The sequence below is a fragment of the Sander lucioperca genome, chromosome 16 (genome assembly GCF_008315115.2).
Source record: "Sander lucioperca isolate FBNREF2018 chromosome 16, SLUC_FBN_1.2, whole genome shotgun sequence".
Classification (NCBI taxonomy): domain Eukaryota; kingdom Metazoa; phylum Chordata; class Actinopteri; order Perciformes; family Percidae; genus Sander; species Sander lucioperca.
This window is the reverse complement of record NC_050188.1, coordinates 31,891,768-31,915,593: the sequence shown is the minus strand read 5'-3', so window position 1 is coordinate 31,915,593 and position 23,826 is coordinate 31,891,768. Positions and strand designations below refer to the sequence as shown.

At 40.0% G+C, this 23,826-nt stretch overlaps 2 protein-coding genes and 1 long non-coding RNA gene across 8 annotated transcripts in view; 1 reads left to right on the top strand and 2 right to left on the bottom strand.

Annotated features, from left to right (window-relative positions):
- LOC116039732 (major histocompatibility complex class I-related gene protein-like) overlaps nt 1-23,826 on the bottom strand; it is a 112,765-nt gene that overhangs the window by 38,691 nt on the left and 50,248 nt on the right. For 2 of the 6 annotated variants that reach the window (XM_035992793.1, XM_035992792.1), the window contains exons 2-4: nt 4,507-4,773; nt 1,234-1,512; nt 492-794 (exon numbers count right to left, since the gene is read on the bottom strand). The exons of 2 other annotated variants lie outside the window; for them this stretch is intronic. In XM_035992793.1, coding sequence (XP_035848686.1) covers nt 492-794; nt 1,234-1,512; nt 4,507-4,773 — 849 coding nt within the window. Of the gene's footprint in view, nt 1-491; nt 795-1,233; nt 1,513-4,506; nt 4,774-7,166; nt 7,327-23,826 lie in introns of those variants that run through there. 2 more of the 6 variants (XM_035992791.1, XM_035992790.1) reach the window with 2 other exon arrangements.
- Nucleotides 11,803-23,032, bottom strand: LOC116046343 (major histocompatibility complex class I-related gene protein-like). The gene is made up of 7 exons (XM_031294684.2): nt 22,969-23,032; nt 22,483-22,752; nt 21,219-21,497; nt 14,329-14,631; nt 13,742-13,852; nt 12,638-12,736; nt 11,803-11,964 (listed from the first exon to the last, which is right to left on the bottom strand). The coding sequence occupies exons 1-6, from the start codon at nt 23,015-23,017 to the stop codon at nt 12,657-12,659; spliced, it is 1,092 nt and encodes a 363-aa protein (XP_031150544.1). The 5' UTR covers nt 23,018-23,032; the 3' UTR covers nt 11,803-11,964; nt 12,638-12,656.
- Nucleotides 13,768-23,826, top strand: part of LOC116046349 — a 50,725-nt gene continuing 40,666 nt past the window's right edge. The window contains exon 1 of the long non-coding RNA XR_004104110.1: nt 13,768-13,835. This is a non-coding gene — a long non-coding RNA (uncharacterized LOC116046349). The remainder of the gene's footprint in view (nt 13,836-23,826) is intronic.

The window sequence follows — 23,826 nt, the reverse complement described above, 5'->3', positions numbered from 1 at the left end:
TTATATATATATATATATATATATACTGTATATATATATAGATATATATATATATCTATATATATATCTCTGTTGTGACAATAAAACAAGTTTATTTTTAAACTTTATTTAATTTTAAAGTTTATTTTTATTTTTAAACTGCATTGTCATATTATTTTAGTGAGGACTCATGAATAATTCATAAATAACTCATAAATAACTCATAAATAACTACAAATAACTAATGTTAGTTATGCCCATTGTGTGGTAAAAAACAATTTTACCACATTGTGTGGTAAAAAACAATAACAAATAACAATAACAATAACATAAACAATAACATTTCTTTAAATCAAGAATGTACATTTTCAGTGCCGTCCATCAGCTTAAGCCATAAAAGCAGGAAAGAATAAAGTTGTATTCAGCACAATTTTTTTTTTAAACCACAGAACAGATTACATTTGTGTTTGCCTAATCTGGCTAATCTCCATCATGTCTGATTCCAGTCTCACCTCTGTTGGTCCTGATCACTGCTTTGTCCAGTTTGGTAAAGATGTCGTCCTTCATACCAGAGAGCTGAAACACACAGTCGTACCTCCTCCAGTCTTCAGCTGGGACTGATGAAAGGTCCAGGTCAACACTCATCTGGAAGGATCCATCGTGGTTGGGGAGGATCTCTCCGAGGTCCACGTCCTCATGAAGCTCCTCTCCATCTTTCCTCCAGAACATCATGGCTCTGTCAGGGTAGAAACCTGTAGCGTGGCAGCTGACTGGAGAGGAGGGAGACTTCTGGAGGAGAGACACTGAGGGAAGATCTGCACAGTGAAGAAAAAGACTTTATTATTTACTGGAGATTAATATTATCATTCCTGTTTGATGTCATGTATTTTAAATGCATTTTTTTTTATGAAATGCTAATAAACCTCACTGAAATGTAAAAAAGGGAGGTGAGATAGATTAAAAAGGGGGGACAGGGAGTGTGAGAAAGACAGAAAGAGACAGAGACAAACTGAGACAAACAGAAACAAAGAGAGAGAAAAAAGTGAGGAAAAGAGTGGTGATAAATACAAAGAGGAGAGGGAGGCAGAGAGATGAAGAGAAGTGAGAACATGAGAGAAAGAGAAAATGTGTGTAAACTGAGACAAAGTGGGTCTCTGTTTAATATTTATTGTAATGTTACTGTTGGTTAGAAACACAAGAAGAAATGTTAACATTGTTGTGTCCAGTAAACTCCATCAGGTCATGTGATTCTACCTGTTCTCAGCAGAGAGCTCCTCCCATAGTTCACATACTTCTTCAGCCACTCAGGACACTCCTGGGTCAGGAAGTGTTTTCTCTGAGCTATGAAAGCTCTGTCATTGTCCCACCTGTGTTTGGTGATGACAGCCTGTTGTTTTGGAGCGATGTGTGTCTCTGTCTTCAGGTCAAATGCTATGAAGTCTTCTCCATCATAACCATACTGATCATAACCACTGACCTCTCCAGTCTCATCATCCCACTCACAGCCGAACATCCTCTGGTAAACGTGAACATCTGAGAGAGAGTCAGAGAGAGAGAGAGAGAGAGAGATGTGACCCTGTAATTACAGCTTCCAGAGAGTCATCTGTTAACAGTTGATAACTCAAACTAATAATTATTTTCATTATCAATTATTTTTATTAATCAATTAACCAAACAAATTTAAAAAAAAGAAAAGCAGCAACATTCTCACATTTCTTTTTAATAAGAGACTTAAATAAATATTTGATTATCAAAATTGATGTCAATTAATTTTCATTAATCAACTAATAGATTATTGACTAATAGTTTCATCACTTTATATGTTTATTACGACACAGACACACTGTGGTCAATTAAATCTAATCTAATCTGTAGTTCTGATACATATTTAGGGTTCAAAATATTTATTCTTGTCATTATTGATTATGTAAGGATTATTTTTTATAAATTTAAATAAATGTTTACAATGTAAAATGAAATGTTGAAAACTGTTGATCAGAAGTTGTGAGAGTCTGAGATGAAATCTTCTAATAGTTTCTTCTGTCTGATCAACACTCAACTCTATTTCATATTAAATGATATTAAACAGAGAAAAGAAGAACATTATCATATTTGAGAAACTGGAACAAAATATTTGACTTTTTTCTTAATAAAAGACTAAAATAATGATCTGATTATAATGATCTTGTTGATGATGGATCAATATTCTGTAATCACCAGATGTAGTAACTGACTGATTGTTTCAGCACTATGAACGTTTATTAGACACAGACACACTGGTCCAGTAAAGTTCATCTAATCTGTAGTTCTTCTATATTTCTATTAGGGCTGGGCAAGTTCACGCGTTATTATCGCGTTAACTCATTAAATAATTTATTTATCGCGAATTAACGCCGTTTTTATTATTTCTTTTGTTATTGTAAAACTGTTGCTCACAGGCTTTTATTTTGTAAAAGTCTGTGCTGACTGCTGCCGCGCTGACAGGAACCGGAAAAGAAAAGAACTGACGCATAAACAAACCAACAAACATGAGAAGGGTACAGAACTTTTGCATGGCCAATTTCATTTTAAAGCAGCCATATTATGCTCATTTTCAGGTTCATAATTGTATTTTAAGGTTGTACCAGAATAGGTTTACATGGTTTAATTTTCAAAAAACACCATATTTGTGTTGTACTGCAGTGCTCTCTCTCACTGCTGCAGATCCTCTTTTCAGCTGGTCTCTGTTTTAGCTACAGAGTGAGACCTCTTTTCTTCTTCTTCTTCTTCTGTACTATCTTTGATTACACTCGCACATGCCCAGTAGCTCAGATGTAGATCATGTCAGCTAGCTAGCTCCATAGACAGTAAAAGAAAGGCTGTTTCTACAACTTCGGTCAGTTACAAGGCAGGATTAGCTGGGAGACTTCTAAATGAGGGCGCATATGGAAGTAGTTCTTTTGTAGATTATGGTGAACTTGTGTGTGTTGTAGCAGTGCTTTGCTATTGAGAACGAGGTAGCATGCTAGCATTAGCGTTAGCATGCTAATGCTACGAGCTAATGGTTGCGCTTGGTCCTGCTCGTTTCGGCTTGTGACGTCACAAGCCGTGCCGATTTTGAACAGCTCACCCAGAGACTGAAGGCAGGACACATTCAGAAACCGTATCTCACTCTAAACAGCATGGATGGATTTTTTTCAAAGTTTGTATGTGTGTGGAAGCACCAGAGACACAACATAACACCCCAAATCCCAGAAAAAGTGATTTTTTCATAATATGGGCACTTTAAAGTTCTTCCAGACGGCGCAGTCGACAGAACCAAAGTTATTTGTAACCACTGCAAAGTTGAATTTTCTTAGTCTGAAATATCACCTAAATGCAATACACACCGTTGACACCAGCAAATCATTCAACGAAACAAACAGTGGCGCAAGGTTTCGGCAGACTACGTTAGATGCAGCGTGTGGGAGAAGTATAGATAAACAAAGGCAAGAGAAGCTAACAAATACCATAGCGAAGTAGACAGCTACAGACTGCAGGCCGATTAGTGTTGTGGAGGACGTCGGTCTGAGAAACATTCTGAGAATCGCAACAAATGACGGCAGGTATGAGATTTTACAAGACGCACCATCACAAGAAGAATACACGAGTTGTATGAAAAGGAGAGGACCGCAAAAGCGGCACCTTTACAACGTGTTACTCTCACCGGGGACTACTGGACATCACTGGGTAACCATAGTTACCTCGGAGTTACAGTGCATTATATTGATGAACAGTGGGCGCTGCATTCACACGCTCTGACTGTAATGAAAACAGAGGAGAGACATTATGCTGAAACGTTTGTGCTTCACCTCACTCTAACAGGGACATTTGGTACTGAACACAGACTGGTTATGTTACTCCCTGATAAAAGAAAAAAAATGTTTCTGATATTGCCTGTTTTAATGTTATGATTGTACATTTGTTACACTAAATATTTTATTTAACTGCTACTGTATAAACAAAATGCTGATGTTAAGTGTTTGCAGAACAAATGTTATGGCACTTTCGTTCATATGGCAGAACATTTAAAATACAATTGCGCTATACACTACTTTTGAATTCATTATTGGATTTTGCGTATAACAATGTGATTAATCGCGATTAATCAGGGAAATCATGCGATTAATCGCGATTAAAACTTTTAATCGTTTCCCAGCCCTAATTTCTATATATTATGGGATGTCCAGACTGAGGTCAGTACAGTGAGTGGTGCTGTTGAACCTTTTAAAGCTGAGATGTGAAGGAGACATTCAGCATGCGCTCCTGTCAGCAGCTTCATTAAAACATCCTGCTCCTCCTCTCATATGAGGACCCAGCAGAAGCAGCCTGTGGCCCGTTTACAGGCCCCTGCTCCGTAGTTTAAGAAACCAGGCAGTAATGTTCCTCTATCAGCTGTGTGTTTGTCAAACTGTTTGGGATGAACTGGTTCCTGCTGGTTCAACATATGTTTAGAAGGATGAAAATATAAACAACATTTTATTAGTAGGAAGTGAAACATAAACAAACCTCCAATTTGGTTGAAGCGCTGCTTTAAAATTTCAATGGTGGATTTGAAGAGCTGCTGTTGACCAACCAAGTTCTCAGTCTCCCTCTGCCAGTACTGAGGATCATCTTCTGTGACTCTGCTCATCCAGTCCTGTTTGGGTTCTGCTCTCTTGGTGTTACTGTCATAGTAAACAATCTCAACGTCATCAACCAATCCAACAGCCACAAACTCTGGGAAGTTTGGGACTCCAGAAGACGCAGTGTAGAAATACTTCAGAGAGTGAGTCACTGTAAGAAAATATGAATGTAATAATATCAGTTTTTATATAACTAGGGATGTAACGATGCACTAAACTCACGATCCGATTCACAATTTTAAAGGAGAATTCCGGCCAATTTTGACGTTAATCTTATTTGCTATAGCTATGCGAGTACTTTCTATAGAAAAAAACCCGACATAGAAAACTGGAGTTGCTGCAGCTACCTCTATGAGTGTCCACTGAGCTAAAACGGCAGTTGTCAGGGCAAGTTTTAGAGTGCCTTTGTGCCTCTTAACAGACACAAAATGCAATTAATATGTATGTGCCACATGAACAGGGCCCTAACGTGACAACAAGATGCCTTTTTTTAACTCAGTCATTGTTTAAATTCACCTACCCTGTCTCGATCCTGCCGGTGGGTAGCTTGGCCTGTTAGCTGCTAGCTGCTAGCTGTTACCTGGTAAATACCGTCCATGATAAGTGTTTTCAGCCAGACTTTTGTGAAAATCATCACGCAGCAGTTCCGTGTGTATTTGTAGCTCATCCATTTTGTGTGTGATCGATCTGGTGTTGGTGAGTAGGAGGCTTGTCAGTGTCGATCTGGGTGGTAGTTCCCTTAGCCGGGCAAGCAGCCTTTGTCCCCGCTTCCTCGCCTCCGGCAGCGGACAAAAATCCCCAGAGCGCCCGGTGGTCTGGTGGATGTCCTCCAGAGAACAGATCATGCCTTCACAGCGAACATTGTAGCCTATTTCCCCCTCAAAAAGAGGTAATTGAGCACTGTAGTGGTTATGACCATATCAGTGACTATGTAACTACATGGAAACGGGATAAATTATGTCTGTGGCTCCTTGCCTGTGTTCTTCTCCACTAAGACATATTGTCAAACAAACATTATGTAACATATTTTCCATATTAGTTTTTACATATTCATAATATTAAGAAATTAATTTGTTGGTATGAAGTGGCTCCCCCTACACTTCCACCTAATGTTAGACCTCTCTGTTGCCTTTCCCCTGTCTTTCCTGATCCACCATCCTCACACCTGAATGAAATGAACTCACTGTTAAATATAGCAGCCTGAATTCAATTCTCATCAGCCTAGTGATGGCATCTGATAAAACAACTATTATGCAGTAAGGTTGTGCTGCTGTTGGAATTACATTCACATTTTGGATTTTAAAAAGTACAAATATAGAGAGCCACTTAGCACAGACCTTTAAAGAGAGAGAGAGAGAGAGAGAGAGAGAGAGAGAGAGAGAGAGAGAGAGATGTGACCCTGTAATTACAGCTTCCATGTCACCCAACAGATGTAACTATAGCCTGTATATGTCTGACAGCACAGCTAACATGAACAGCTAATGGTAAAACAAAATCTATTAATGATTCCATGGTAAACCAGAGTTATTCCATAAGTTATGTTTTCCAGCTTCTTGTCATTTATTGTGCATGCTACCTTATATTAATATTTAATTAATTAATATTTACCAGTTGTTATTTTACATTAATAAAATTGAGATATGTCATGCATGGGATCGGTACCATAGGGTTTAACCAAAATCTAAATGTAGCTATCAGCAACATTGGTTTGCATTAAGCTAGCCGTAAACCCCACTTTAGCTGCTAGTGTTAGCAAACACTAGCTAGTCTGAGAACAGTCTGTTAACATGAATATTTGCAAGCCTCCAAGCACAGACGTCACACTTTAAATCCTACCTGTTGCCTCTCACCATCCACTTATGTCGCATCCCTGGACATGCCATCTAATTTTCCCTCTTTCTTTTTCTATTTTTAGCCCCCTGCTTCATCCATCTTTTTCCATAGACGACAACTCACTAACTCACTAACGCGCCCCTCTTCTATGTCAACACTCTATGATGAAATCCAACCCTATGAGAGATAGCTACTCTAGCCTGTTAGTCCTCTAAAATTGTATATAACATTGAAGAAATGCAGAAATTATTTAGAAATGCACAACAACAGCTACATATAGAAAATACCCCAAAAATAATTTTTACTTTTTTTTTTTTTTTCAGTGACACGAGTCGGGTTAACTAACCGGCTCTTCGGTCAGTTCGTCAACACTAGCAAAAACAAACTAACAAACTAAAGGCTATCCGGGCAACAGTGGCTAGCTAAACAAATGTAGGCCTATAACTTGCTAAACATCCAAAGAGTTGACAGGATTTACTAACATGAACTTTAATGTTAAGATAATGGGTTTGTTACTTTCTAACATTTCTATAATCTATGTATAGGCCTATATATATTATACAATATATAATCTATAATCTATAATGCAAGGAAGCCCTAAAACTACTATCAAAAGAACTGTAATCTCATGAATAGGCCTACAGTTTATAAAGACAAGAATTTTCAAGACATTTTTTATTCTTTTAGCCTACAATTAAATAAAGTCCATACCTGCTGCTGCATCTTGTACCATGAGGCCCAGGAGGAGCAGAACAAGCCAGGTCTTCATTGTGAGCTGTATCTTCTGAACCTTTGATAGACTTATTAACAACTTTTAGGTTTGTTTATCCAGAGAAAAGACACCGCCCTTCCAGCTCGACCACCAGAGTCAACTGAGGATAAAGCGCTGTCATCAACCTTCATCTGGCCAATGGGAATTTAGCATCAACGTCACTTGTTACTTGGTGAAACTGACCCAGTGAGATATAAACGAAAGCGAAAGTAAAATGATGTTATTTCAGCCTGTGTGAGAGGATGTGCAGACATGTGGGACTTTATTCTGGTTTCTCAGCTGTGTTCACATATGAAAGGAGTATTCTACCTTCTGCTGCTCAGATCTTTTAGCATCTAGAAGGTGAGCTGTGTGTGACAGGCTGAATGCTCCTGAACTGATCTGGAGCTGTGGACGCTGAAAACTGCTTCAACAAGAGAAATGGAACACCTCTGTTGATGTTTGAACACCTGATGCTGGTTTTCATTTTGCTCTTGCTTTGGTGCTGTTTATTCTCTCTTTCCATCCTCACTTATTGTTGCTGAAGCTCTTTATAAAACATTATAGAGTTTCTGTTTAATAAGAAAACTCTGATCTTTTGTTCTCTCTTCTTCATCTGAGAAGTTATTATTCATGATTATTACACAAACAGATCAATATATATCACATCTTTTATCCAGAGAATGTAGTTTTTATGTTACTTTGAGGCTTGAACTCTTTCTGCTCACTGCTGATCAATACCTGAGTCTATATCACTGCTGATCAATACCTGAGTCTATTACTGCTGATCAATACCTGAGTCTATATCACTGCTGATCAATACCTGAGTCTATATCCCTGCTGATCAATACCTGAGTCTATATCACTGCTGATCAATACCTGAGTCTATATCCCTGCTGATCAATACCTGAGTCTATATCACTGCTGATCAATACCTGAGTCTATATCCCTGCTGATCAATACCTGAGTCTATATCCCTGCTGATCAATACCTGAGTCTATATCCCTGCTGATCAATACCTGAGTCTATATCCCTGCTGATCAATACCTGAGTCTGTCTCCAGAGCAGTCAGCAGAGTGGCAGCGCCCCCTGTGGAGGATTCTTGTATCTCCTCTGAAATGAAGACCAATCAAATCAAATCCATGTAGAATGGATTTAGTGTCAATGAACAGCCTCACTGCTGCCTGGAACCTTAAAATACCTTTAACAAAGAGGAACTCAGGAAAAATCATTTATCTTATGAAACTACTACCAACAAACTACAAACTACAAATAAACTCTTTAGTGATTTCACTCTCACACATACACACACACACACACACACACACACACACACACACACACACACTAATTGTAATGGCACACTAATTGTAATGACAGAACATCTCAAAGAAAAAGTCTATTAGATAATTATTTTCCTCTTTATATTTTATTTACACATGATGTCTGACTGGTGTCATTTTTAAATGAAGAACAAACTCCAGTTCATCACATAAAAACAGCTTCTTGTGAATAAAACCTTCTTCTAAAGACTCAGCCAGCTGCACAGACTGCAGATGATCTCTCCACCATTACAGAGAGTTTATTAGTGCTGTTGATGACAGGACAGGACACAGAGACACAGCAGCATCAGGAGGACTGGTAGAGAGGAACTCCACCATGGTGTCCAGGGGACAGGACAGGACACAGAGACACAGCAGCATCAGGAGGACTGGTAGAGAGGAACTCCACCATGGTGTCCAGGGGACAGGACAGGACACAGAGACACAGCAGCATCAGGAGGACTGGTAGAGAGGAACTCCACCATGGTGTCCAGGGGACAGGACAGGACACAGAGACACAGCAGCATCAGGAGGACTGGTAGAGAGGAACTCCACCATGGTGTCCAGTGGTGGCTCAGAGGTTTTGTGGACTTTAAATGTTTAAGTGTAACATTAAAACACAACTGATGAAATGATGAATATCCAACCCCTTGAGAAGCTCTCCTTGTGTCAAATATTTATGATCACCACTGTTTTATGTTAACTCTTGTGTTTTTGACCCATTTTCAAAGTTTTTTATATCAGAAATATGAGTTTCTTAACAACCAAATTGCCCCAAAATAATTTGGATGCATGCATGTACGTTGTATGGAACCCATACAACATATACATCCATGCATCCATGTTCTTCACAGGTAAGATTAATGATTACTTCCATTGAAGTTTGATTGTTTTATTTAATTTCATGGCATTTGAAAAAAAATGTTTAAATGGTTTCAAAACAGCATCCTGACCAAACTCTGACATAAACCAGTCTGTGATTCACTCAACATCTTCTGACGACCACCAGACACCCCGGTTATAATATGTCCTCCCAATGTTGAGACAAACGTTCTCGTTAGATAGGTGGAGATCTCAACCCCAATGTTGAACCCAAAGTTACGTCCCTTGCTGTTAACATAGACCTGCTGACTCTGCTGCTATTAATCACACCACTGTCACTTCACATCAACATCTTTGTCTCCAAATGCTCTAGCATAGTTTCTATTTTTGAATCCTCTTAGTTTGATAAACTTCCTATTTATTTCTTGTACTTTCTCTATTGATCTGTATTTCTGTGGCCGTGCTGCTGCAACAACTGGATTTCCCCGCCAGAGATCAATAAAGGCTGATCTTATCTCCCCTCTTCATGATCCAACATCTACAGGTTAGGGTCACGTTCATTAAGGCTCTGTGAGAACACTGAATACTCAGAAGTTACAAAATACAGTAAGCATATGTGTGGATTTACATAAAGAGCCAGACGTCTGGAGTATTACAAGTTTGACTGAACAGCAAAACAAGAATAAAAGATCAATTATATTCAATGTCTGCAGAAACACAACAGAGAGAAACTGTCCCTAAATTCATGTCATTATTTCATAATCAGAAACAGTTTTAAGGACATTATGTGAATGCTAAGAAACTGAATGGAAACATCCCACATTTTATTTTTAATTGTCATTCCTGTGTGCTGTGCTGGTATTTTAAAAGGTTTAGTAACAGACAGCTTATGTTGTGCCAATAAGATTTGTCTTCTGAACATTAATGATTTAAAAATGACAAAATAGACACAATTTAAATGAAAGTACGTTGATATATAATCATGTGTAGCCTTCTCTGGAACGTACCACAAATGTAGCTGCTGAGATAAACTGAAGTCATCAAAGTAAGATGCTGATAATCACAACATGGAGAACATCAACTTTGGTTTTTTCAACCAGGAAAAAGTGGTTTTGTTGTTGATTCCATCTGTTTAGTTTTTTTCATTATGATAAAAATGTTACTAAACAAGCTGCCAATGTGAAGGTCCTCTTTTTCAAACAAGTATTTCAGACGCTGTGAGTCATCCATATTCAATTCACCTTTCCTTTATATCAATAAACTAAAGATCATAAAGTTTACAGCACAAAGGACAGAAACACACTAAATGTAGCCACAATATTCATATCATTTTAACTGCAGTCACAGATGTGTAAGCATGTGGAATCACAAAAAGAGAAGATTTGGAATATTAAGAACTTTATTGAAAATCAAAACAGACATACAAAAGGAATAAAATATCAGGACAGCTTCATTCAACATTCATACTTAACCCAACACAGGAAGTGATAAAAATAAGACAGAAAACGTCCCTCCTCCCAAAATAGCAGGAAATATTTACATTTCTATCAGTGAGCTGAGAAGCTGAAAACATCCCACAACCCTTTGTCTCAGCTCAAATTAAAATATAATAATATTTCAAAACAGATCCAAAGATAGATATTACGAAACAAAAAACAACAACGCACTCCTGATTAATTAAGAAAAATCTCAAAGACATAAATTATTTCTTACTTCAGCCTGGTTGGAATCAAAACAAGATCTTCAGTTTTAAAGAAATATACAAACTAAATATTTACACAACTGGAAAATAAATGCTGAACTGATGATTATATATATTGTGTGTGTGTGTGTGTGTGTGTGTGTGTGTGTGTGTGTGTGTGGTGTCCAGTTTATCACCAGGAGAACACAGATAGAGAACATTTACACCTCCGGGACATTTCGGGTGTCTAATCTGCGCAGCATGTTTGGATTTGGATTGATTTTGGATTGTGAAGATCCAGAACTTAGCCAAAGAATTTGAACATCAACAACTTCTCAGTCCCTCCCCCCTTTCTGCTAAAGCCCAAAACGGTCTCCTAAGCCCCTCCCCCCACAAGGGAGAATGAATGAGTGTGCATGAGCAGTGATTGACACACAGTTAGACACCCCCCCCTGGCCCTGATTGGTGCACCTAAACAGGGAGCGGTGGATTTTTGCAAATCTCACTACAGGCTGTAGGTGGTGCCAGAGGAGCTGGATTTATTTTTTAAATGACCAGCTTCATGTAGTTCTACTGGAACATAGGGTCAGTTTCAGCAAATATGACAGAAAGTTAGTTTTATAAGTCTTACCTACTTCCTCTTTAACCAACATTTAAACAAATATTTTATCAGAGGAAACGCCACTTTAATGAAACTAAATGATCCAAATAATTTAATGTCATCATTTCATTTTGATCATATTTGGAAAATATATGTCAACCTTTTTGTCGAACTAGTTTTCTTTCTTTGTATTCCAATCAATGAACATCTCCAACTAGATCCCAGCCCTGATTCTACCAGTTTATGACCTGATGATGAAGAACTGATGAGTTCAGTTTATGGAGGAGAACGTGGCTCCGCTGATTGATCCACTGCAACATGTATCCATAAACCTAAAGACACAAAAAAGAAGAAAAAAATACATAAAATATTTGAAGATCAATTCCACAAAGCCACATAAATACAGTATCATTTAGACCTAAATTATTCATGATTCAGCCATTTAAGTGACATTTTGTAATTATTTATATGCTTTAGAAGCACAATTGTTTATTTTAATTTGGTTTGCCACCATTTTAATAAATTGGTCTCACCGTTTTTCTAAAGGTTCATATTTTAGTTTTTAATATTAGACTTTATCTGCTGATGTGAAGGTTTCTGAAATCATCTGTTCCTTTCTCTTAATAATCTCACTTCACTTCTTATTAAACAGTTTCACCTTTGTTGTGGAGAATCAACAGAAAGTCAGAGATGTTCTTTTTTTTAAAGATTTTTTTGGGTCATTTTAGGCCTTTGTTAGAGGGGGAATGACATGCAGCAAAGGGCTGCAGGTCAGAGTTGAACCTGCGGCTGCTGCGACAAGGACTGAGCCTTCGTACATGGGGCCCACGCTCTACCAGGTGAGCTATCCAGGAACCCCAAGTCAGAGATGTTCTTTACAGCTCCAACGTGTCCCAGAGGTTTCCCAGTGGATGAAGAACCAATCCCAGAAGGTTTCACAGAGTTTAAGGCAGCTCTGTTTAACAACAGCTGATAATAGTTCATGTCCCGTATGAAGCTACTCACTGTGTTCAGGGTGATGGGTTTAGGAGTTAGGCTCTGGATTCAGTTTCTCATTGACCTCAGAGAGCTCAGAGCTGTTGTCAGGAGATGGAGGGTGATTGGCTGAAACACAAAGCAAAGACAAGTAATTTTTTATTTTTGGCAAAGTATCTTCTAACACCTTCTTCCCAGTGGATATGATCCCCTCTTCTAGTCACTCAAATCTCTTCTACCTTTCTGTTTTTATCTCACTTAACTTAATTTCTTATAATTTCTTATCACTTCTCTGTTGTTATGTGTCTTTATTATTGCATTGCCACATTCTCAAGAGAGTTGTAAGGACCTCAGGAAGAATAACGAGGATCCTCCATAAACAAACATCGTCATCATCATGCTATGGTCATGGTAGGATCCAGGAGCAGCTCCAGAGTTTAAACCTTTAAGATAACATGGGTAACAGGCAAAATAAACTTTCCAAAAGTCCAAATAAATATTAGGAAAAATAAAACAGATAGAAAAATAAATGACATTATATAAAAAAGAATAAATAAAATATTAAAAATAAATAATTTAAAATTAAAAAAAAGTATAAATAAATATACAGCTATGGAAATGAATGAGCAAACTAATGTGACAGTAAAAGAAAATGTTTCTAATTATTCTTCATATGTAGTTATTTCTCTTTATATTTCCCACTAGAGGAGCAGTGGATCTGTTCCCTTTCTTGTCCCTTGGAACTCGTCTTGGTCGACGAGCTTCAACATCACTCAGAATCCACCAATTTCTTTTGTTTGTCAAATTTATTTTCCTTTATCATTCAGACTTCGTATTGATACGATTTTTTTTTCTTTTCCATCAGCAAATAATAAACTCTCCTTACTAGATGGCGTACAGGGATTGACAGCGGAGCAAAACATAAAAGATATTTTTGAAATATCACGTTTAACTAAAATAAAAAATGTGTCTCTTCTAGTCATATCATAATGATATGATCTGAGCCTCACACCACTTACTGCTGAAGTTTGAAGTTCACTTCACTTTTAAAGTCTGGATCAAAGCATTCATTTAAAGTCTAAAATCTAAATACTGAGAAAGAAATGAGAAAATCTTTCTGTTTGAGTCTCTCACCTTTCTTCTTTCTGTAAACTAGGACTCCGATCACAGCGAGGAGGACGAGAGCCAGAACAACCACTGCAGCAATGATGGGGATGGTCATGTCAGTGTTCACGTCAGGATTCTCTGTTGATCAGAAAACAACAACAATAGTCCCAACCTGAACAGATGAAGCAGTTAGAAGAGAAGAACATCCATTTATCAACCAGACCACAAACCTGTATACAGACACTTTATGTTACATTTACAAAAGAGGTTAAAAAAGAAGTGTTTTGTAGGTTTCATTATTAAAATGTTTCTTTTTCATTAAATCAAAGCTATATAACCGGTGGGCAGACAGCACAAACATCATGGTGGTGGACAACCATCATTTCTCCAAAGCAGTTTAAAACTTTTAGTTTACATTACTGTAAAAGTAAAGATTGGTTTAATGACCTAATCCTTAAAGTTATACATTTAAAAAAAAAAACTAGATAAAAGAAACTAACAACAAAACCATTTAAGGAAACAAAACTTCCCATCCAACACATAAAAATACATGAAGTACAGGACTGTTAGAGTAAACTAGATGTTTCCTTCCTCACTTCTGATTCCAGTCTCACCTCTGTTGGTCCTGATCACTGCTTTCTCCAGTTTGGTGATGATGTCGTCCTCCACACCAGAGAGATGAAACACACAGTCGTACCTCCTCCAGTCTTCAGCTGGGACTGATGAAAGGTCCAGGTCAACAATCATCTGGAAGGATCCATCGTGGTTGGGGAGGATCTCTCCGAGGTCCACGTCCTCATGAAGCTCCTCTCCATCTTTCCTCCAGAACATCATGGCTCTGTCAGGGTAGAAACCTGTAGCGTGGCAGCTGACTGGAGAGGAGGGAGACTTCTGGAGGAGAGACACTGAGGGAAGATCTGCAGAGAGAGAGAGAGAGAGAGAGAGAGAGAGAGAGAGAGAGAGAGAGAGAGAGAGAGAGAGAGAGAGAGAGAGAGAGAGAGAGAGAGAGAGAGAGATTTTTGATTTTTACAAAACCTTTATTTTCAGAAAAACGTTTTCTTTTCTACCAGAACATCATACTTGTTTTTAAATGCAAAAAAAAAAAAAAAAAAACACATTTAAAAATAACAATCTCATAAAAACACAGAATGAAAGATGAGCTCCTCGTCCTTCACAGAGCACAGAGCCGTGGAGAAACACCACTGATCTAAAAACTGCTGCATGTCTCTCATCAGAGAGAGGAACCTGAAGTCCACTCTCACTCTGGCCTTCACCAGAGACACATACAGCTTCGTCAGCTCTAGTCCACTCACATTTTTGATCTGGTTTTTCCTACTTTTATAAATTGACATTTTTGCCTGACCCACAATAAAATTCAACATTTTCCACTTATTTGCATTTGTCTTTCTGTAGCCAGCACCAAAAATAAAAGCAGTCTCACTAAAAACCTCTCCACAATCTAAAAACACAGTTTTTAAAATGTTAAAAAGAGGTTTCAGCCTGTAACAGTCCAGATAGCAGTGACTAATGGTCTCAGGGTGGAGACAGAATGGACACGTGGAGGACACGGTGGGATTAATCTTAGACAGAAACACATTCACGGCCAGAGCCCCGTGGAGGATCCTCCACTGCAGGTCTCCTGACCTCTTGTTTAGGAGAGGCTTGTACAAGACTCTCCACACTGGTTTCCTGTCTTTCAACAGTCTGTCCTTCCACACCATGTCCTTCCTCTCACTCAGCTTCTTATTGTGGGTGGCCAGAACACAGTTCCTATACAGACCTTTCCCAGTCTGCATATGGAAATCAGCCACACGTGGCGTATGATGTGCTAGTGAGTCAGTGTTGTTAATTAAAAAACCAATGTCTGGAAAAGGGTCTCCAGAAACGGGCATTTCTGTCCCATTAAAATAGTCCCGCAGCATCTCTGTCTCTCCTTTGTCCAGTCTGTTAATCCACTCGTTCAGAATAGTTCTGGTGTGGCGAGCCGACCTCAGACCCAGCAGAGAGGCCACTGCCTCGGTGTTCAGGAAGCCAGGACCTGCAGCCTCCACGATCCCCTTTAACATAGTCACTCCAGCCCTCATCAGCCTCTCCGTGAGTCCAGGTCTGCTGCCATCCTTGAGATCCAGCCAGGCCCCCCACACCAGAGGCTCCTCCAGGAGCCAGAACAGAGATACTGCAGGTTCTAATCTGGTCCATTTAAAACGTGTCCATGCTTTAAAAAGTCCTTGGTAAAAAGAAGGCAAGTCACACAAAGAGATAAAACCACAGTCTACTAAAAACAAAGAAGCATCAAGACCCAGACCTGCAACCCCCCTTAAAATGGTGCTGGCTACTGGCCTCCAGACGACATCATCAGTTCCATATAAAAACCTCTGTATGAACTGTAATCTAAAAGCATCAGTCCGGCTCTCCAAGTCCACCAAACCCTGCCCCCCCTCCTCTTTTGGCAGATATAAAACACATTTGGGAACCCAGTGCATCATGTCCCAAAAAAACTTTAAAATAATCGACTGTATGGTTTTTAACAGACCAGCAGGGGGCTCCATACATTTTAACTTGTGCCAGAGGCTGGATGCCACCAAATTATTAATGATTAGCAGCCTGCCTCTGTAGGACATATGGGGAAGCAGCCACCTCCATTTTCCCAACTTCCCCTCCACCTTCTCAATCACTCCTTCCCAGTTCCTATCCGTGGATCTCTGGTCCCCCAGATAAACCCCCAGGTACTTCAAACCCCCCCTCTTCCAGGTCAACCCACCAGGAAGCTGAGGGAGGCCTCCAGCCCAGCTCCCCACTGCCAGGGCCTCACTTTTGGCCCAGTTAACTTTGGCAGCAGAAATTTCCTTAAAAGTCTGAACAATACTTCCTAAACAATCTACATCTTGTTGGTTTTTAATAAAAACTATGATGTCGTCTGCGTAGGCCGATACAGTAAAATGTGTGGTAAAACCAGGTAAAAACAGGCCATTGATGCCAGAGCGGACATTATGCAGCATGGGTTCAATGGATAAGGCGTATAACATCCCTGACATTGAGCAGCCTTGTCTTATCCCCCTGGTTACTGTGAAGGGTTTACACAACCCACCATTAATCTTCAGCACACTCTCAATGTTCTCATACATTACCTTTATCTTGGCGATGAAACCAGGGCTGAGGCCGAACCTCTCCAGAACTTTCCACAGGTAACGGTGCTCAACCCTGTCAAACGCCTTTTCCTGGTCCAAAGAAACCAGACCAGTGTCTACACCCAATGAACCAGAGACTGCCAAAATATCCCGAATCAACGACACATTGTCAATAATGGACCTGCCGGGCACACAGTAGGTTTGGGCCTTGTGGATGACCCGGTCCAACACCAGCTTCAGCCTGGAGGCCAGGACTTTGGACAGCATCTTGTAATCTGCACACAGCAGAGAGACTGGCCTCCAGTTCTTAATGTCCTGCAAGTCCCCTTTTTTAGGGAGGAGAGTCAGCACTGCCCTTCTGCAACTCTGCGGTAACGAGCAGCCATCAAAACTTTCCATAAAAACATCTAAAATGTCTGTTTTCATTATGTCCCAGAAAGTTTTGTAAAACTCTGGAGGGAGACCATCAATCCCAGGGGCCTTTCCCCCCTGCATGCCTTGTAGAGCTCTAAAAACCTCTTCCTCCGTCAGGGGCCCCTCCAGCTCCTCATTGTCGTCCCCAGAAACAGTGGGCAGGTCTCTGCAGAACCTGGTGAAAGACTCGTTGTCCTCTGTGCTGTAGAGATCAGAGTAGAAGTCCACGGCTCTCTCTCGGATCTGGGAAGCTGTCGTTAAAAGCTGTCCTCCTGCTGATCTCAGAGCATGAATCATCCTGCTCTGCCCATTCTTCTTCTCCAAACTAAAAAAGAACTTAGTTGGAGAGTCCATTAAAGCAGCAGTCTGAAAACGGGACCGGATCAATGCCCCCTGTGCTCTCATGCCCAGCAGGTCTGCCAAGACGGCTTTTTTAGACTTGAGGTCTTCAAAACAGCCTGATTTCCTGTGGACTCTGCAGAATTCTGCAGGTCCACTATATTTATCTCCAGATCGTTCATAGACTTGGCAATGTCTCGAGAAACATTGAGAGTGTACTGCTGACAAAGCTGCCTGATTTCAACCTTACCAACGTCCCACCACTGCCTCAGTGAACTAAAATCTCTCCTTCTGTCTCTAAAAACTTTCCAAAAAAAAATAAAAACATCCCTAAAATGTGCATCTAAAAGCAAAGCCGTGTTAAAATGCCAATACGCAGATCTGGGTTTTATATTGGCGATGTAAACATCACAATACACACATGAATGATCAGAAAAACCGACAGGCAATATAGTACACCCTTTAAAAACATTAAAATGGTGCTTAAAACAATAAAACCTGTCTAGCCTAGCCATAGTTAACCGGTTGTCTCTGCTATGGACCCATGTGTACTGTCTCTGCTCATGGCGGTCTCTCCATACATCTGAGAGACTATGTGTCTCCATCAGCCGCTGCATGGCTCTTTTAGAAGCAGCATGTGGTTCAATATGATTCCGATCCAAATCATCATCATGTGTACAGTTAAAATCCCCTCCTAAAAATAAAAACTCCTCTGGTTCACACTCACTTAAAACCGTACTGAGCTCATCTAAAAAAAGAACTCTATCAGGTCCTGAGTTTGGAGCGTATACATTTATAAAAACCAGATTAAAAACTTCATACTGGACTCTGACTACTAAGAGTCGGCCCTTTATTCTTTCGTCTACAGTATGAGACTTTGGTAGAAAGTTTCTTGCCAATAGGACTGCCACTCCTCCGCTGATGCTGCTAAGATGACTTAAAACCACCTCCCCATCCCATTCCCTCCTCCAGTCGGTCTCATTTAAAGTGTTACTGTGCGTTTCTTGCAACATTGCAATATTAACTCCCTTAAGTTTTAAAAACTCAAAAAGGCAAGCCCTCTTCTTCACATCTCTGCCACCATTTATATTAAGAGTGGAGATTTTAAAATTACTCATCATTTCAGATGTGAGGAAAGACACACAAAAAAACGACACAAAAATTAAGACCAACAACAAACGGACGGTCTTACATTCTCTCACTTTCTCCATCATTTAAAAGCTCTAGTTTGATCCTCAGAACCAGTTTCTTTAAACGGAAAAACTCCGGTAGAGTGAAGCCTCCCTCACCTCTCAGATTCATCTGAGCTCGTATTGAGATCAGTAAAACACTTTTGCTCTCAAAATAGTCTTCAAGGTTTATGTTTTTACTATTTTTAGTTTTCTGGAGGAACTGTCTTATTTGTTGTACCTGGTACAGTTCTCCTTGTACTGACCCCACAGAGACCTGGGAGTCAGTCAGAGGCTGACTGAGTACAGTACAGTCCTCTTCTTCCTCATCTTCCTCAATATCTAACTCCTCCACCTCTCCCTCCTCCACCTCTTCCTCCTCCCCTTCTTCCTCCTCTCTCACTGCCATTTTTTTGGCCTGAGAGCCCCTATTCCTGAGGTTCTCTTTTTTTTTTCTTTTCCTTGCAGACAATTTTAAAACTTTGTCATTTTCACCCAAAACAACCTCCTCCCTCCTCTCTGCGTCAGCTGCTGCGACTGCAGGGACAGGTAGCTCAGCCTCAGCTGATTCATCCATCTCACCTGTCTGCTCCCTACACACATCCTCACCCAATTTTTTTTCTTTTTCCATTTCTTCACCCACACCACTTTTCTCTGCCTCACACACACTTCCTTCACCCTCCCCTCCCACTTCATTCACACAAACACCCAGTGTATTTACATTACTCACCCCTTGTGTCTGGTCGGGCACGGCATCATCACGCCGCTGTGCAGCGCGCGGAGTGGTCATCGGCCGCTCGGACGCGGCCGCCGGCCCCGGCTCACCCGGTTCCCCCGGAATTCTAATATTTCCGATCACCTCGTCTCGGGCAGGCCCTCACCGTGTGTCCCACCTCTCCACAACCAAAACATTTCATCTCTGATGACGTTGCACAAATCACGTATTCATAATCATCTACTTTAACATGGAACCGGAGGTTTAACTCCTCGTTCCGATGGTTCAGTATCATATAGAGCTGCCTCCGGTGAGACACGACGTGCTTCAGCAACGGAGATTTACATCCAGACAAGATCTTTTTAACGGGGGAGACTATTTTCCCGTGTCTGGACAACTCTCTGCTGAGGAAGCCATCAGAGATGAACGGTGGGACATTGGACAGGACCACCTTGGTGGCTGGTTGTGTCAGTGGTAGCACCTGTACAAACATTTCACTCACGGTGATGCCTGCCTCGATGACTTGGTTCACCTTGTCCTCCCGGTCCAGGAAGATGACCACGGCGCCGTTCATCCGAGCGGCCGACATAATACTACCGTGCCCGACCTCTTCCCCCACAGCTAAACTAATGTCCTCCACGCTGCACGGGAAACTAGGACAGATCTTAATGCCATGTTTCCTGGTGAGCGTGGAGAACCCCTCTCCATTCACCATGGCGGCTGCACACGCCGACCGGCGAGACGCCGGCAGGAGACAAAACCACCCAAATAACCCAAACTAACCACCAAAAAGTACTATAAATTAAATATAAAGTGACCTATACCATTAAACTAACCAAAACTAAATGAAATTATCAAAAACAACAAAAAGAAAAGTAAGAAAAACTACAAACACTGCAGCTCACTCACACACGCTCACACACTCAGCTCCGACTCAGAGAGAGAGAGAGAGATGAGAAACGTCAAACGTGAAAGGAAAGAAAACAACAGAAAAACAAAAATGAATAAAACTACAATAGGGAATTGTTAACAGAAGTTGGGAAAATTGTTCCAAGTAAAATAAATAAGTAAATAAACATCAAACAACAACACTAAGAGTTTAAAGCCATGCTAGCAGCTCTGAGGTTGTTCTGATGTACAGCAACGCTTTGAGCTAATTTTACCAGCATGTTGATGTTTGGCAGGTTATAATCTCAGTTCTGCATGTTAGCATTCTAATATTTCCTCATTAGTGCTAAACCTAAAGTACAGCTGAGGCTGAGAGAATGTCATTAGTTTAGCAGGTATTTGGTCATAAATCAAATAGCTGGATAAACAGAAGGATTTGACCTGATGATGGCGTTAGCTGAAAAGTCAGAGGTTCAAAGTTTTTACAATTGATTCTCTGGGGACCATGAATATATGTACAGTATTTTACAGCCATCCAGTCAGTCTGTAACAAGCTGAAGGACAAACAGACCAACTGACAGACCACCTGTCAATGCAGTTAAACTGACTTACCGTATGCTAACTGTGCACTGGCTATCATTGGCTATTGATAGAAAGTAATGTCAGAGCACTCTAACTTGTCAGTCTCTACTGATTGAGGAGGGCTAGATCAAATCTTACCACCACAGAAAACGGCCAAAAAGAAGGTGATGTCAGACTGATTGGAGTGATAATAAAATGGCAGTTCAGTCTGAGCAGACTGTATGAACATTGTTGTGTTCATGAAACTACATCAGGAAATGTGATTCTACCTTTTCTCAGCAGAGAGCTCTTGCCGTAGTTCAAATACATCTTCAGCCATTCAGGATACATCTTAGTGAGGTAAATCTCATTGCGTTTTATTCTAGATTTGTCAGCATCCCAACTTTGTTTGATGATGACAGCCTGTGGTTTCGGAGTGATCCATGTCTCTGTCTTCAGGTCCAATGCTATGAAGTCTTCTCCATCATAACCATACTGATTAAAACCATTGACCTCTCCAGTCTCATCGTCCCACTCACAGCCAGTCATCCTCTGGAAAATGTGGACACCTGAGAGAGAGACTGTAATTATTAATAATGCATAATAATAATACATTTTATTTATAGAGTGCTTTTGACGGTACTTAGACACTTTACATTAATTAAAATGATCACATAAAGCAACACATCAAACAAATAAAACATAACATTACTCCCACAATAGGGAGTTCTGCTGATTTGATTGGCGTGGTGTTTGAAGGAGAGGTTGCTATGGGTGATGGAACCCCATTTCTATTTCACAGCTTAAATAGTAACTAGTCTGTAAATTCCCAGATGACTGCTGATGGCAATGAAACAAGTATGCATTCTGTGCATATCCAACTGTTATATATACAGTACTGTATATACAAAGTTACACCAGTGTGGATCACTCCATAGTTTAGGGTTCCAGATGTGGAACATGAACTGAACCATCCCTGCTTGGTGTCCAGCTGAGGACCTGATCTCTCTCCTCCTTGTGTTCTGTTATCATAGAACTGGTGCTATCTAACATCTGCAGCCTTGGATGCAGTCCCAGGTCCAATTGACCAACAACTTATAGTTATTGAATTATTTTCTACTTCTTGGATTACCATCTCAGAAAGGCAGCTGCATTTCATTAGTCTGATTTTGTGCAATGAAAGTTTACTTTAACAGTATTTATTCTGTACATGATGAAAAAAAGCCTAGACAGGGTTCCAATTTTCCAACATGTAATATCAAAATCTTAGTTATTTCACTTTTTAAGCGTTATGCAGCAACACAAATCTTCAGATGGCAAACAAACATTTGGATTCCTGAAATAAAACCTGAACAGACAGATGATAAGACCTCAATCCAATTATCTGACAGGTCAATGAAGGACATGTCTTGTATTTCCTCTTCCTGTGTATGTTATTGTGAAGATATTTTGACTATTGATGTTTAGAATTTGATTATCTCAGGATGGGAATGAGTTTAGGTCACTTTACAGTTTAGCAGTAAAAGTTAAATGTAACATGTATAAATACTGTACCTCCACTTTGGTTGAAGCGTTGCTTTAAGTGATCCATTGTGGCTTTGAAAAAGTTTGGCACAATCTCAAAACATCCTTGAGTGTAAAACTCCAACTGCTGAGGATTGTTTTCTAAAATTGTTTTCATCCAGTCCTGTTTGGGTTCTAGTATCTTTTTCTTGGTGTCGCAGTAACCCATCAGAAATTCATCCACCATTGCAGCAGCCACAAACTCTGGGAAGTTTGGGACTCCAGAAGATGCAGTGATGAAAAACTTCAGTGAGTGTTCCACTGCAGGACAAACAAGTTTTATACATTCAGTATAAATAGACGCATATCATTATTTTATCATAAATATGATGGCAGTATGATTCAGTTAATCTAAAACATGATAGTCTGGAGTTGAAGTTAAAGTGAAACTAAACTCCAGCTGTGTTCCAGAGCTACACAGAAACTAAACACAGAGCTGAGTTCAAAGTAAAGTAAAGATTTAAAATGTGATCTTACCTGGAGATGAGACGTGACAGAAGAGAAGCAACAACAGGAACTTTTTCATCTTGTTTTGATAAAGACGTGTCCGAGGACCGAGCTGGACTTCGGTAAAGTTAGAAAGAAAACAGATTGGAACTTCCGGGATCAAATAGCGAAATGTTATTAAATCACAAACGATATTTTCTACCGCACTGAGGGAAACAACGAGCTACAAACTCACTTTCATCAAAACGAGCCGTCCTCCGACCTGGAGAAATAACGTCTCTACCAGCAGATGTGACCCATCACAAACTGTGACCGCAGAGGGCGCTGCTGCATGCACGAGTTACATTTGTAATAACCTACCTAAAACCTTACACTAGACCTACATTTAAAATAATCATATTCTACTGTAAAGAACTACATATTTAATGGATCAGCACATTGGGTAAATTGTCAGAATATGTGACTCCACTGTGACTGCTTAATAAAGGAGTTAAACTTCAAAATATTGTTTGGGGTAATTATGTCATCCCTTTACACTAATCTGGACACATCTTTTCTTTTTGATTTGGGGTAGTTATGTCTGACCACTCCCCTTCGACTTGCGTAAAAAAGGCGCTTGTCCCATGATCACTAGCTCAAGGATCCAGGGTCAACTGAGGATTAAACCAGGAGCGCTGTCATCAACCTTCATCTGGCCAATGGGAATTTAGACTGAACATCAATGTCACTTGTTACTCAGTGAAACTGACCCAGTGAGGTTATGAACGAAAGAGAAAGTAGAATGTTGTAATGTCAGCCTGTGTGAGAGGAGGGGGAGACATGCGGGGCTTAATTTTTTTTGTTTAGTTTATTATGATCCACATAGATACACAATGTAGCTTACATAAC